This window comes from Balaenoptera ricei, chromosome 3 (genome assembly GCF_028023285.1).
Source record: "Balaenoptera ricei isolate mBalRic1 chromosome 3, mBalRic1.hap2, whole genome shotgun sequence".
NCBI classification, from domain to species: Eukaryota; Metazoa; Chordata; class Mammalia; order Artiodactyla; family Balaenopteridae; genus Balaenoptera; species Balaenoptera ricei.
The window spans coordinates 117439571-117453925 of NC_082641.1; the positions used below are offsets into that span (position 1 = coordinate 117439571).

The following is a 14355-nucleotide window of genomic DNA, read 5'->3' on the forward strand; positions in this document are numbered from 1 at the left end:
TAATTGCTGCGCCTGGTGGCACCGAGGAATGAGGGAAGCCAGGCCTGTTCCGTGCGGAATCTCCTCCGCCCGGGCCTTCCCAGGCCGCCTGTCCCACCGCGTCCCAGGGCGCCGCGGCCTCCCTGCTCCCCGCCGCCTCCTGGCCGCGGACGTGCCTGCGCGGCTCCGGCTTCTGCGTCTGCTGCCCCGGCGCCCGCCCGGGTCCCTGGCCGACTAATTAGGGCCGGCTCCCCTCCCCGCGCCACCCGCCGCCCGCTCCAGGCCGGAGGTGATGGCTGCTGTTCCTGCCGTCCTGGGGCCTGTGCCCCAGACCTGGCTGCCTTGCCCGTGGCGGGAGCCAGCCCTGCTGGCCTAGCTTAACCCAGACAAGCCCAGGGCACCCTGTCTCTGAACTGGGAGGCTGGGGGTCCCGGCGTGGGTAAGCGCTGGGAGGGGCTGGGTCACCTGGCTTGAACAGTCCCGTTCAGTCTCGGGGAGAGATCTGCTCCTCCCAGCGGGAGTGGAAGGGGCTGGGGGATGACTGATGAGATAGGGAAGCTGGAGGGATACAGGGGAAGGGATGGGGATGGGGATGGGGATGGGGTTGAGTTCCTGAGCTGTTGCGTTGGTGAAGCGGGACCGACACTTCCTCTCAGCGTTGCCACAAACACAATAAGCGTATACAGATTCCTTAGCCTCCATTTCCCCATTTGTCCACTATCAGGACAGGCCAGTTTTCTCTTGGATTTGTAATTTGAGGAGCTGGGCTTTACATGTCCCCCGCCCGCCCTCTTGGGGGCTGCTGACGGGGTGGAGGTGGGGGTCTGGAGTATGGACCCAGCAGGGCCTGCCTCACTGCCAGGAGCCTTGGGCACTGGTGACCAGCCTGCTCGCTGTGCTGAGGGCCAGGCAGGCCCTGGGCACTCAACGCACGTTGTTTGCTGAAACCGAATTTCTGTGCTTGTGTTTTTCCATAATTATATTAGCAGGTGGGATTTTTCCTCGGGGAAGCGGTGGGAGGGGGAGCGCCATGGCAGTGTCCCCACCCGCTCTGAGCGCGAGCTCACACTCGGCTCTGCCCGCCCGCCTGCCGTAATGATTTTTTAATTATGCAGCCAGTGCTCAGAATTGTTAATCCGCCTCCAGCCCAGCATCCCCTCCAGCAGCTCATACCCCAGCCCCTCACTGGTGTCCCCAGAGTGGTGGTGTCCAAGCCCGAGCCCATCACTGTGCCCGGGAGCACCACCATGGTGTGAGAAAGGGGAGGCCCAGGAAGGCCACAGGGCCACCTCTCCTCCATCTGCAAGTGACAGAACCTGGTGGTGCGGGGCGCCTGTGGCTTTCTTCGCACCCCGCCACCCCTGGCCCCAGCATGGCTCGCTCCCACCAGCATAGCTGTGGCTCTGGAAGGGGGCAGGGGAGTGATCAGTGACCCCAAGGACACGTGCACCCAAGTACAAGCTTCATCTCTGTCACACCCGCACTCACACTTGGCTTCTCTTGCACACACACCCTCAGCCTCATAGCTACACAAGCACAGTAGCATGCTCTGTGTGTCTCTCACACACATAGCCGCACCTGAGGGCCAGGGTGCCCTCAGGAGACCCCGGTTGCCGCCTCCGTGCCCTGCAGCGGCCCTGCCCCCACTCTCTTGCCTCCATACCCCCACCACCCCCCTGCCTGACTGGGTTGCACCCTGAGGTCTCCCTGCTCCCACCTGGTGGGGTGGCTGCCTGTGGCTGGGGCCTGCCTGAACCTCCGTCGGCCCAGCCTGGGGGAGGTGGCGGGTTGGGGGGACTGTTCGGCAGCACTGTGGCGGCGCCTCCTCTCCAGGCGCCCAGCTGTGGCATCTGTCAAGGTCAGATAGCGACTCCGGAACCAGCCAGCTCGGCCCCATGGCCCCTCTCGCCTCATTATTTTTGTGTTCCGGGGCTGCAGCGCCCCCTCCCTCCCTCCTCCTCAGCCTCCCTCCTCTTGCCTGCCTCCCCCACGCCTCTGCAGGGAGGGCCTGCGGTCTGGGGGCTTTTGTTTTCCAGTTTTTTCCACGCTCAGGCCAGGCAGATGCTGGCCAGAGCCATCAGGTCTTGAACGGCAGACAAGGCAGGTGCCTCCCTCGGGGCTGGGACAGGTTCTTGGCCATTGGAACCCTGGGTTGGTTTCTCAGGGGGACAAACTGAACCTGGGCGGAGCCCAGCCTCCACCACAGCCCAGGCGTACCTGTGGGCAACTTCCTGTTTCCACAGGGGCCCCAGCACCTGGCGTCAGTTCCTGTCTGCACCATCCCCACGCCAGGTGGGCCCCAGACTCACATCCCAGAACCCTTCAGAGGCCCTGAGACAACTCACAGTGAGCGCATGCACGCCTGCACGCGCGCGCACACCCTCACAGGCCAGAAGAACCCACAAACATCCAGCCACCACGTAAACCACTCTACTTGGACACACGCACACTCGGTCATACGCATACATCCACAGATGCAGATAGCCACATTCCACTCGTACACACAGGGGAGTCACACAGAGACCTCCACCTCCACTGGTATCTAAGCCCCATGTGTTCATCAGTGCTCAAACCCACAGAGTGACAGCTGAGACTGTACACACACACACCCACACTCTCGTGCATGCAGCGTGCACAGGTTTCTGACACACCTCCCAGGTGGACACACACAGATATACTTGTCCCTAGTGCGGCTTTCACCATACACACTCCAATCCTTGGGGCCTGGTGTTCCTTGAGCAGTTACAACACCCAAGGAGCTTTTGTCCCCTGAGATGCTGAAGTGAGCTTGAGGCTTCCCCTCTGATGCACCCTGTGTGTCCAGGGAGCCCCTGAAAAGTAGGAAATGGTGGTTGACAGATGGGCCACCCTACCCACCTGGCCGGCCTCCATGGATGTCCACCACCTTGGGCACAAGAGCACTGAGATGGAGTGGAATGGGAGGGTTCTGTGTGGGTCAGGATGGGCTTGATGGCGCTGGCTGGGAGGTCAGGCTCAGGGGAGTCTCTCAGGCTCTGTCTCTGGGTCCCTCTGCCCACCTCCAGCCCCTGATTAGGGTGTGTAAGTGTTGGGGGAGTGAGATGTGGACAGACTTCAGGCCCACCGGGGTCTCTGGGGTAGCCCTGGCCGTCACTCACTTCCTCCTCCAGCTGAGGACTGCTGTGACCGCCCCTGAGAGGGGGAGGTAGCTGGAGGTTTAGCAGTGGTGGGGGGCCCCCACCCCCCAGGAAACTCAAAACCCTGGGCCAGCCGCGGGTGGCGGGTTGGGGCCGGCACAAAGAGGGCCTCTGTGCAGGCCGGCTGGGCTGCCCGCAGGATTCTGGGGGAGGAGCAGGAGCCGGTTTCCGTCCCATTCTGCTTCCTGCGGAGGCCGCCGGAATGCCCGGAGCTCTGGCCCAGCCTGGCCCGTCCGGCCCACCCGCAGCCCCTTCCCCTGTCTTCCTGGGCCCTAAGGTACAGCTGCAGACTTCTCTGCAACAGCATCCTGACGTGTTTTGCCCAGAGCCTGAGAACCACCCCCCAGGACCCTTGAGAAACCTAGAGGGTTCCCCTAGGCTGAGAGCTGAACTGGACCTCACCCTCCAGCCAAAACGTGCCTCGGAGCCCTTGGCCAGTGTTGGAGAGCCAGGCCCTGGAGTCATAGAGACCTGGTTTCAAATCCTGACTCTGCCGTTTATTGACCTTGTGACCTTAGGCAGGTGAGCCTCATCTGTAAATGGGGCTAATACTAGTTAGCAAGTTACAGAGAGAATTCAGTGAGAAAATGCATGTGAAATGCTTAGCACAATACGTGGCAGAGAGTGAGTGCTCATCATTAGGGTCTGCTATTATTGTGTCCTCTGGGAAGATAGGAAAGGGAGGGGTCTGAATGCTCACCCCAATAAGCCTCACATCATCTGGGGCTTGGTCCCAACCCTGTGGCCTGCTCAAAACCCTTCTCTCCAGGCCTCAGTTTCCCCATCTGAAAATCACATCAAGAGCCAGTTCTGGCCTCTCTGATGGGGGCGGGTGGGGGGTGTTCACTATCCGGAGTCTTTTTTTCTGTATCTCTCCACCTCCTTCCGCATGGGGCCCTCTGGGCTCATGGCTCCTGCAGTTTGGGGTGAGGAGCAAGAACCATTCTTCTCCATTTTACAGATGGAAACTGAGGCTCAGTGTGGGGCAGGGTGTCAAAGTCAACAGGAAGGGACAGGATGGAGCCACAGACCTGGGCCTGCAGACTCAGTCCCCTGGCCAGTCCTATGGATATGTGCCCTGTCCCCACCAATTCCTTGGCCCACATATCTCTGAGCTGGCTTTCCCTGGCTTGTCCTGTGGTGAGGCCCACCGGGAGGGAGGTCCTAAGTAAGTGTGTGGGCTCTGATCCCAGGCTAGTGTCAGCTCAGACATCTCCACTTTAGGAAACCTTAGTCTAAGACCCAGGAGCTCCCAAACAGGGAGGCCATCATTTTCTCCAGGTCACAGTTGCTTATCAAACTGCCCGTTCTAAATGGGGCAATCATAGTACTTCCTTCAGAAAGTGGGTATGAGGGTTCGATGAGACAAGCTATGTCCATTGTCTGGCACATAGGAAGGTCTCCATACATGTTAGCTGTTATCCTCGTGGTGCCATGTTACAGATGGGGAAACTGGCTCAGAGGCCATATGCCACGGTCACACAGCAAGGAGGGCCCTCCGGGTCCTTTGACTCTTCCAGAGAAGGAACCTGGCCCAAAGGAGGTACCTGTTGAGGCAGGCCTTGTCTTTATCAGAGGTGTCCCAGGACCCCTGTCTTGTTCCCCAGAGCCCCAGGTCAGGGAATACCTCCTGCCCGGGACCTCAGTGTTTTTTGTCCATGAAATGGGTTTATCCCCTCCTCCAGCTCCTTTTGGGAGCTCTGTAAGGGCGAACAGAGCCCCCTATACTCCTGGGTTTTCTCAGCAGCATGTTTCAGTTCTCAGGCAAGGGGGTTGAGCCTGCCTTGAGAAGAGGGGCATAAAAGGCCAGGGGGTATGGAGTCAGGGAAATAGGATTGCAGCCCTCACCCCCATTCTGTCCTTGGCAGTTGGTCTTGGGGTGTTAGTCTTAGGGAGGCCCTAGTGGTATTGAGGGCGTGTCCCACCCCAGGCCATCTGCTGGGTGCTAACAGTGGTCAATGTGTCCTTGTATGTGTGTGTCCATCCGTAGCTGGATATGTGCCCTGTGCTCTCCAGTGGGGCCTGCATTTCTCCTGGCCTCCAAGACCAGTGTCCCTATGTGTGTCTCCCTGGGCCTGAGTAGGGCTTTTTTTTCCCTCTGGAAACTCCCCAGGCTGAATCATGGAAATCAGAGATGGAAACCCCCCCCACACACACACACCCAATTGCTCAGCTCAGTTCAACCACCGTAGCCTGTGGTCTGCCCTCCCCGCCACCACTGGCCTGCCCACCATCAGTCAGTCTGTCCATCTTGCCTCCGTTGGAGACCAAGGACACCACCAGCCCATCAGGGTGGCTGGAGGGGCGTGAAGGGGTGTAGCAGGGATGTCAGGAGTGGGCACGGAAGTGTGGGGAAGGGTGCGATGAGCCAGGGTGTGTGAGTCTGCAACCCGGGCCTACATAGACGATGGCGGGCTCTGCTGGGCCAGTGCCTGGCGTCCTGAAGGCCCTGATGAAATGCCACCTCTTCCAGGAAGCCTTCCTTCAGCAGGCAGGACAGCTAGGAGGCTATTCCAGCCAGCAGAGGAGTAGGGGAGGGATGGTGCCTTGTGCAAACTCTGCTGTTGGTATTGGTGATAGTTGCACAACTCTGTAAATTTACTAAAAACCATTGAATTTTATAGTAAGTAAAAATTGTACCTCAGCAAATCTGTTAAAAAAAATCCTGCCCTTGACCTCAAGCCCCACCCCGTTGGGACACTGCCAACCTCATAGCCACACCTCACACCCACTTCCCCATTTCTTAGGAACGCTTTCAGGTTCATGTCTCCTTTGGTAACCTCTCCGTATCCTTAACTCACAGGCTAAGCAGCCCCTTCCTCCAGAAAGGTCCCCTTGCCCCACTCAGTCCCCTTCCCGCTCTCTCTTTTCACATCAGTTCATGTGACCATCAGCCCAGCCCCTGCATACCCCTCCAGAGCTGTGCGTCTGTATCCTGCACTGTCCCCCCAGGAGCACAGAGCATGGGGCCGCTATCGGGTAGGTAGTGCAGGCTGTGTGCAACTGAACATCTAGAACATCTCACTGTGGCCACCTGTGTGCATGTCTCCATGCAGACAGCACTATCCCACCCCACAGTGCCTGCCTGTCCTGCCTCCCTCCCCCATTGCTGTGTGGCCTGAAGGGCTCAGGACAGAGCCCTGCTGGGGATGAATCCTGGCTCCCCTGGCACTGAGGGTGGAGTGAGAGCTCTGCCACCACCTCTGGTGACCTCATTGCCAGCTGGCATTATGATGTCACTGGCCCAGCATTCCGGGTTCCTGCTTGGGTATCTCCAAGCCCCGCAAGTGGGGACACTCCCCTGGGGTCTGTGACAGCTCATCCCCCCGACCATGTAAAGGTGACGGGCATGGTAACAACCTGTGGGGGTGGGGACAGCCTCGGGGTAGCTGGGTCACCTTTCCCTGGCAGAACAAAGGCAGTCACAGAGCAGGGTGACTAACACTTTGGCTCTGGGTTCAAGTTCTAGCCCTACTGGGCACCGGCTGTTTGACCTTGGCCTGACAGCTTGAACCTCCGTGAGCCTCAGTTTCCTCATCTCTGAAATTGGTTAATAGTTCCTTTTTCCCTGAGTACTGGGGAGGAGTCAAGGAGGGAGAGAAGACAGGTAAAGCATAAGAGTACAGGGCCTGGGACACAGTAGGTGCTCAATAAATGCTAGCGGATAGGGTCGGTTAGTTAAGGGAGCCTGAGAGTCGCTTGGTGAGAGCTGGTTAGGGAGGGACGGTGTCCCGTGTCTTTTGGGGCTGACCAGGGTCTGGGGGTAGAGGCAGAGGTGGCTCCACTGTCAGGAGAGGGGCCCCAGCTTTGACTGTCCCTCACTTCCCAGCTCAGCCAAGTGAGCTCCAGCCCATAGGAGGTAGGGCCCACAGCCTGGCCCTGAGACCAGGAACCCACTGACCCCCAGCCCTCCTTCCTTTCTCCTCCCAGGCTTTGGGCCAGAGTGGGCTGGGGCTCGAGACAAGCTGGGTCTCATCTGGCCTCCCCCGACCTCTGCCTCTGCCTGCCTCTCCTGTAGGCATGTCCACCTGCCTTCTCTTGGTCCCCAGGTCCTTGCATCTGGGACTGTCTCCTCAGGGCTCTGTTTCCATGTCTCTCAGATCCTCTAGTCTCTGAGCCCAGTTGCCTCAGTCTGTGTTCCCTATGATGCTCTGTCCTCTAACCTTGACCCTTTGCCCTGTCCTCTCTCAGTCCCTTTCTCTGACCCCACCCCTCGAGTCCTCTTGTCTCGTGATCCTCTGTCCCCACCACCTGTCTCTATTCTTCTGGCCCCATGTCCCCCTCTGCCCCCCAGCTCTCTATGCCTGGGTTCCCCCCCTCACCCCCGCCCCCTGGGCTCTGTCCCCGCCCGTCAGCCCCTGGTCCCAGCTCCCGGCCGGCCCGGCTCCTTCATGGACAAAGGGGTCCTTTGTGGGCTGACCGCGGCTGGCGGGGCGGCGGGGCGCTGGCTCCGCATTACTGATGAAACGGAGCCCTTTGTTGTCCCTCCTCAGGCGCAGTATTTCTTTTTGGGGGCTGGATGCGTTCCTGGCAGGGCCGATGATGGATGCGCCCGCCGCCGCCCGCCTGCCCGCCAGCTTTCCCTCCCGCTCATTCCCGCTCCGCTTCAACGCAGCCCCAGCTCCTCCCCTGCCGCCTGGGCACTGCCAGGCCCTTCCTGGCCTGGGAGGGGGTTGCTGTGTGCCCTGCAGTAGAGGCTGGGGCCTGGGAGAAGGTCTTCTCTTATGTCCTCCCCTTCCATGAGTAGGGCACGTGAGCCCTGTGGTCAGTGGTCCACTGGGACAAGGGCATCAGCTTTTCCCAGGATCTGAAGGAGATGAGCCAGGTACAGGGACAGATCTGGAACAGGCTTGGTTGGGGACCAGGCTTTGGGGACTAGACGTTGGTATCTGTCCACTCTGGGGTTTGAGTTGCCCTGTGTGCCTGTCCCCCTCGTGTACCCCCCCACCTTCACTTTCTGAGGCTGACAAACCAGTGTTCTGCCTGCAGCACCTGTTCAATGACATATCACGCCCTCTGGGCCCAAAGTCAGCATGTCCCAGGACCTGGGGTTGGGGGGAGTGGGGCGTGGCTGGGGGGAGTTGTCCCTGAGGAAGGACAGAAAAATGAAAGATCAGAGAGATTCGAAGAGGAGGCCAGAGATGAACAGAACATGAGACTAGGTCCCCACCGAGAGAGACTCGGGATGGAGACAGAAGCAGAGAGACTTAGCCAGAGTGCCAGCCCTGAAAGCAGGCCCGGCTGTGTCTGTGTCAGAGGGAGCTGACTTCTAATTGACCTGCCCGCCCCACACGCAGAGCCAGATCCTGGAGCTGGGAGGAGGGAGGGAGTAGAGCAAGAGCAGCGTTAATGCAGCTATCGATTTCTGCCACCAGCCAGCAGGCCGCAGAGGCCGGGGACACACAGAGGGGCTAGGGCGCAGACGGCTTCCCTCCCCACATCTCCAGCCCGTGGGCGTCTGCCTTCTTCTGTCTTCTCCCCTCAGCCTGTGTCTGGGGCTCCTGGGGCTGTGGTCCAGGGCAGAGCAGCTGAGCTCGGATGGGCAAGGGCTAGGTGACTTGGCATGACAGTCTCTGGCCCTGATCTCACTGGCCCTCGTCCCCAACACCTAGCCAGGGTCACTGATGCCTGGAGGGGTACTGATCTCTGAGGACAGGGGCCCAACAGCCAGCCTGGGCTTGGCCCTTAGGAGGTAGAACGGAGCACAGCAATCCTGGGGTATGTGTGACCCCCTTCCTCTTACTACGATCTGACTTCTGTGACACCCCCAGCCCAGTCTGGACACTCTGCCTGACCCTCCTGGGTTTGTCCTGGTGGAATCTGCCAGCTGGCCCAGCTCTTCCTCACCACCCATCCACCTTCACTAGGAAGGAGCTTAGGTGGGCCAGTGCCTGCTGGGGAGAGGCAGGGAGTGGCTGGCTGGCTGCTGATGCCTGCCGTTCACCTAACCCTGGAGACAGAGCTTTTCCCTCGCCTGCACTCACTCCTCCTCGTGGCCACTCCTTAGCAGTCCTGGGCCAGGGACCCTGCCTGCTCGGGGCCTCGATTTCCCCTTCTGTAAGTGTACAGGGTTGGACTAGATGACCTCCCGGGCCAGGCTGAGTCCTGTGACTGGGGGATGGTGGGGTTGCCTGGGGACAAAGATGCAGTGTGTGCCGCCCCTAAGCCCAGGGCCGGACAGGCCCAGCCAGATGTGCGCCTCCCCCTTGAGTCGCCAGCTGCTCGGGGCTGGGCCCCGTCCTCCCACCCCTCTCCTGGGGGTTGCTGGGCCGTGGCAGGCAGACGCTAGAGAGCCAGCGCTGATGAGGAAACTACCACTCGGCTCCATCTGGAACAGTTCCTTCTAGAGCTCCTGGCCAAGGAGCCTGGCTGCTCACATGCCTTAGTCTTGGGGCCTGAGCAGAACAGGCTCTGTCCTGGGAAGGGGCACCTCAGACACGTGGGCGTGGCTGAAGAACAGGCTCCATTCCCTAGAGGGTTGCACCTACTCTCGGTCCCAGCTTGCAGCAGCCAGAGGTCCCTCGGGCCCACAGTCCTCTCTGCTCTCACTGGGACCTCCATCCAGACCCATCTGGGAGCCAGGCCGGCACATAGCAGTGAGGCCTGAGTAGAGACAAGAGTGGGTCCCGAGGTTAGAGAGAGAGAGAGGGAAGTGTGTGCTGATGTGTGCACAAGCCCCCCACCCCACCCCACCGCCCTGCCTTGCGGGAGAAGGCTTGTCCTCTGGCACAGTGCTGCCTGCCTTCTAGCAGGAGGGTACGTGCTCCTTGAAATAAGGGTTCTGTGCTCTATTTGGCAAACTCTGTTAAACAAAGTCAGTTTCCTTTACCTGCAGAACTTGCCAGGGCCTTGAGATAATTAATGTGTATTAGCAATCTCTAATGAGCATCCATGGGCAGCTTCCCATTCTTTTTGGTCTGCATCTCCAAGCTGTTCAGAGACTGTGCCCACCTCTCTTCTCCATAGTAGCGTCAGTGAAAGATGAGGAAGCAGAGGGTAACCTCTGAGGTTAATAAAGTTCTCCCGCTCTCTCCTACCCCCAGCACAGGAAGGACTGCCTGCCTCCATCGGGTCTTCCCAGACCCTGGCAGGGCAGAGGGAGACCCAGCTGAGCCTCCACCGTGCCACTTGGTGGCTGTGTATCCATGGGCTAGTCAGTTCTTCTCCCAAACCTTGTCTTCCTCACCTATGAAATAGGATGTTACTAGCCACTACTTGTGGGTTTCTTGTGAGTCTTAACTGAGATAGTACAAATTAGAAATTCCTAACTGTGGCTGGCACTGAATGAATGCCTAGCCAGGCTGTGGTGGTTACAGTGGCGATACAGCTGGTGTTGGAGGAGGCCCTGACCCTGTATCCTCTTGTCCCGACAGAGTGAAGACACTTCCACGTGGACGCCTGACCATGTGCCTGCGCTGAGCAGCAGAGCCCACCAGGCATCTCTGTCGTGGGCGGCAGGACCCCGGTGCTCATCTGTGGACTCCCCGCAGTTGGCAGGTTCCCCCACCAGCGGGGTCTGGGCCTTGGCCCCACCATGTCGAGCCTCGGCAGTGGCCCCCAGGACACCGGCGGTAGCAGCAGCGGCAGCAACGCCAATGGCAGCAGTGGCAGCGGCCCAAAGGCGGGAGTGGCAGACAAGAGTGCAGCGGTGGCGGCTGCCGCGCCAGCCTCGGTGGCGGATGACGCACCACCCCCTGAGCGCCGGAACAAGAGCGGCATCATCAGCGAACCCCTCAACAAGAGCCTGCGCCGCTCCCGCCCTCTCTCCCACTACTCCTCCTTTGGGGGCAGCGGTGGCAGTGGCGGTGGCAGCATGATGGGCGGGGAGTCTGCCGAAAAGGCTGCCGCGGCCGCAGCCGCTGCCTCCCTGTTGGCCAATGGGCACGACCTGGCGGCGGCCATGGCTGTGGACAAAAGCAACCCTACCTCAAAGCACAAAAGTGGTGCTGTGGCCAGCCTGCTGAGCAAGGCAGAGCGGGCCACGGAGCTGGCAGCCGAGGGACAGCTGACGCTGCAGCAGTTCGCGCAGTCCACGGAGATGCTGAAGCGCGTGGTGCAGGAGCACCTACCGCTGATGAGCGAGGCGGGCGCTGGCCTGCCCGACATGGAGGCCGTGGCGGGCGCCGAAGCCCTCAACGGCCAGTCCGACTTCCCCTACCTGGGCGCCTTTCCCATCAACCCGGGCCTCTTCATCATGACCCCGGCGGGCGTGTTCCTGGCTGAGAGCGCGCTGCACATGGCCGGCCTGGCCGAGTACCCCATGCAGGGAGAGCTGGCCTCCGCCATCAGCTCGGGCAAGAAGAAAAGGAAACGCTGCGGCATGTGTGCGCCCTGCCGGCGGCGCATCAACTGCGAGCAGTGCAGCAGTTGTAGGAACCGAAAGACTGGCCATCAGATTTGCAAATTCAGAAAATGTGAGGAACTCAAAAAGAAGCCTTCCGCTGCTCTGGAGGTAACGGCGCCTTAGAGGGAGGTGTGTGGGCTCTTGGGTCTGTCTGGCAGTCCAAACCCACCCCCACCCCCATCCCCACCTTTCCTGCCTGGGCAAGTGTCTGGGGGATGCCCGGCCTGTCCCTGGGCTCTGGGGTCCTAGGCCAGGCTCCGAGACACCAGTTCACTGCCCCAAGAGTCAGAGCCACATCCCGAGATGCCCTTAGGTTGTAGTCTGCAACCTAGGCAAGCATGTAATTCCAGTCAGGGACCTAGCAGAATCCCGCCAGGCCCCGGGATTCTGAACCCCTCCTGGAGTTCTGGGTCAGGTATTGAGATTCCCACACAGGTCTTAAGTCTCTGACTTTCAAACGTGTCCTAAAGCTTCCAGTCTGTGACCTAAGATTCTGGGACTCTCCCCTGCTCCATATGAGGGGTTCTGTCCTGTAGACCCTCTGGCTTTGAGGGATAAGTCCTTCATTTGCCCCTTCAGAGCCCAGCCTTTCCCCCAAGGCCACCCAAGGATAGAGCAGCTCCAGTGCTGACTGCTGTGCTCTGAGGCCTGGAAGACCCTAGCGCTAGGTACCTAGCTGACCGATTTGGGGTGCCTGGAGGCCCCAAGTTGAGTCTGGCTGCATAGTTGATGGCCAGGGTTCCTATGGGCCTGGGGTTAGAGGGTGGCTTGAGCCTGGGATGTGGGTAAAGCCTGTCTGCTATGGGATTGGCTTTGAGAAGGCAGAAGGGTTCCCATGCTGCTTTCTCTCCACCCCCATGGCAGGGCCTGTCCCCATGCCCCCAGCCATGAGAGCCGAGCTGTGGTGCCAGGCCTGGGTACAAAAGCATCTTTTCAGCCTGCTGTCCCTGCCCTGTCCCTGCCCCTCCACGAGTGGGCTTGACGCAAATGTCCAGAATGGTTGGAAAACAATAATGGCATCCCAGCAATGGCTATCCCCCCCAACTCACCCCAGCCCCAAACCTCATATCTGTTCTCCTGCCCAGAAAACACACCTGTATGCACACGAAGGCACCCGCTCGCCTCTCATGTAGAGACAGACAGATACACACACACACACACACACACACACACACACTGTAGCATAGCTCAAGGCACACATCCTTGTATGCGTCCAGTGCACACGCATACACACTCATTCGACAGAAACGTGAACACAACTCCCAGATGCATCATGGCCACCTGCCGCTTGTAGCCTTTGGACCAGGGAAAGGGGTCTTGCTGTCTGGAAGGAGGGTTCCTGGGCACAGTGGCTCAGGAGGCCTCACGGTGCTCCAGGCTCTCCGGTGGCCCAGCGGGTCAGGCTTCTCTGGCCTGGCCAGGATGGCAGGAACTCCAAGGGGTGGCTGCTTTTACTCCATGCCCATTCCTCTGCCATGAGGCCATCCACGGGGGAACGTCTTTGCACCAGGCCCAGCCGGACCCTGACTGAACTCTCTCCTTGTTTTTGTCTCCCGCCCCCGCCAGAAGGTGATGCTTCCGACGGGAGCCGCCTTCCGGTGGTTTCAGTGACGGCGGCGGGAACCCAAAGCTGCCCTCTCCGTGCAATGTCACTGCTCGTGTGGTCTCCGGCAAGGGATTCGGGCGAAGACAAACGGATGCACCCGTCTTTAGAACCAAAAATATTCTCTCACAGATTTCATTCCTGTTTTTATATATATATTTTTTGTTGTCGTTTTAACATCTCCACGTCCCTAGTATAAAAAGAAAAAGAAAAGAAAAAAATTTAACTGCTTTTTCGGAAGAAAAACAACAACAACAAAAAGAGGTAAAGATGAATCTGTAAAGTACCGAGACTTCCTGGGCAAAGAATGGACAATCAGTTTCCTTCCTGTGTCGATGTCGATGTTGTCTGTGCAGGAGATGCAGTTTTTGTGTAGAGAATGTAAATTTTCTGTAACCTTTTGAAATCTAGTTACTAATAAGCACTACTGTAATTTAGCACAGTTTAACTCCACCCTCATTTAAACTTCCTTTGATTCTTTCCAACCATGAAATAGTGCATAGTTTGCCTGGAGAATCCACTCACGTTTATAAAGAGAATGTTGATGGCGCCGTGTCGAAGCCCCTCTGTATCCATCCACGCGTGCGGAGCTGCCGCAAGGAGCTCACAGAGCGGGAGGGAGCAGCTCACCCACCCCCCGGGCCCAGGCCAGCCTCGCTGTACCCGCGGTCCCCAGAATGGGACCCCCCCAACCCTAACAGTGATGATTTTGCAAAAACGAAAGTTCTGTTCGTTTATCCATTGAAATCTGGGAAGCTCATGTCTCTATTTCCGATCCTGGCTACTTCCCTTAGAGAAAATAAGCCCTTTTTTTCTGGCCTCACTGATGGCAACAGAAGAAAGGGCCTCTTTGCGTGGCCCCCTGCTGGTGGGGGTGGGTGCCCAGGGGTCCCCGGTGGCCTGGGCCCCCTTGCCCATGGCCAGCTTCCTGCTGATGAACATGCTGTTTGTATTGTTTTAGGAAACCAGGCTGTTTTGTGAATAAAACGAATGCATGTTTGTGTCACGAAGCACCACTGGCTTCTTGCTCTCCGGTTTTGGGGCCTGGCTTGGGGGCTGTTGCTGGACAGGGGTTGTCTGGGACTACCTTGGGAAGGAGGAAGGATGGCCCAGGGACATTTAGAGTAGGGATCTCCTGGGAAGTGAGGCCGTCTGGATCCAGAAGGGGGGCAAGTAGGAGCAGCCCTGGCTGACGAGATGGAAATGCTCTTCATCTGGAAGTGGCCGGTACTGGAGCACCTCACCTGCCTGAT

General features: G+C 58.9%; 1 protein-coding gene across 3 annotated transcripts in view; it reads left to right on the top strand.

Annotated features, from left to right (window-relative positions):
- CXXC5 (CXXC finger protein 5) overlaps window positions 1-14112 on the top strand; it is a 33958-nt gene extending 19846 nt beyond the window's left edge. For all 3 annotated transcript variants that reach the window (XM_059917238.1, XM_059917240.1, XM_059917239.1), the window contains exons 2-3: window positions 10529-11607; window positions 13066-14112. In XM_059917238.1, coding sequence (XP_059773221.1) covers window positions 10690-11607; window positions 13066-13110 — 963 coding nt within the window. In that variant the 5' untranslated portion in view covers window positions 10529-10689 and the 3' untranslated portion in view covers window positions 13111-14112. The remainder of the gene's footprint in view (window positions 1-10528; window positions 11608-13065) is intronic.
- Window positions 14113-14355: the final 243 nt, after the last annotated feature.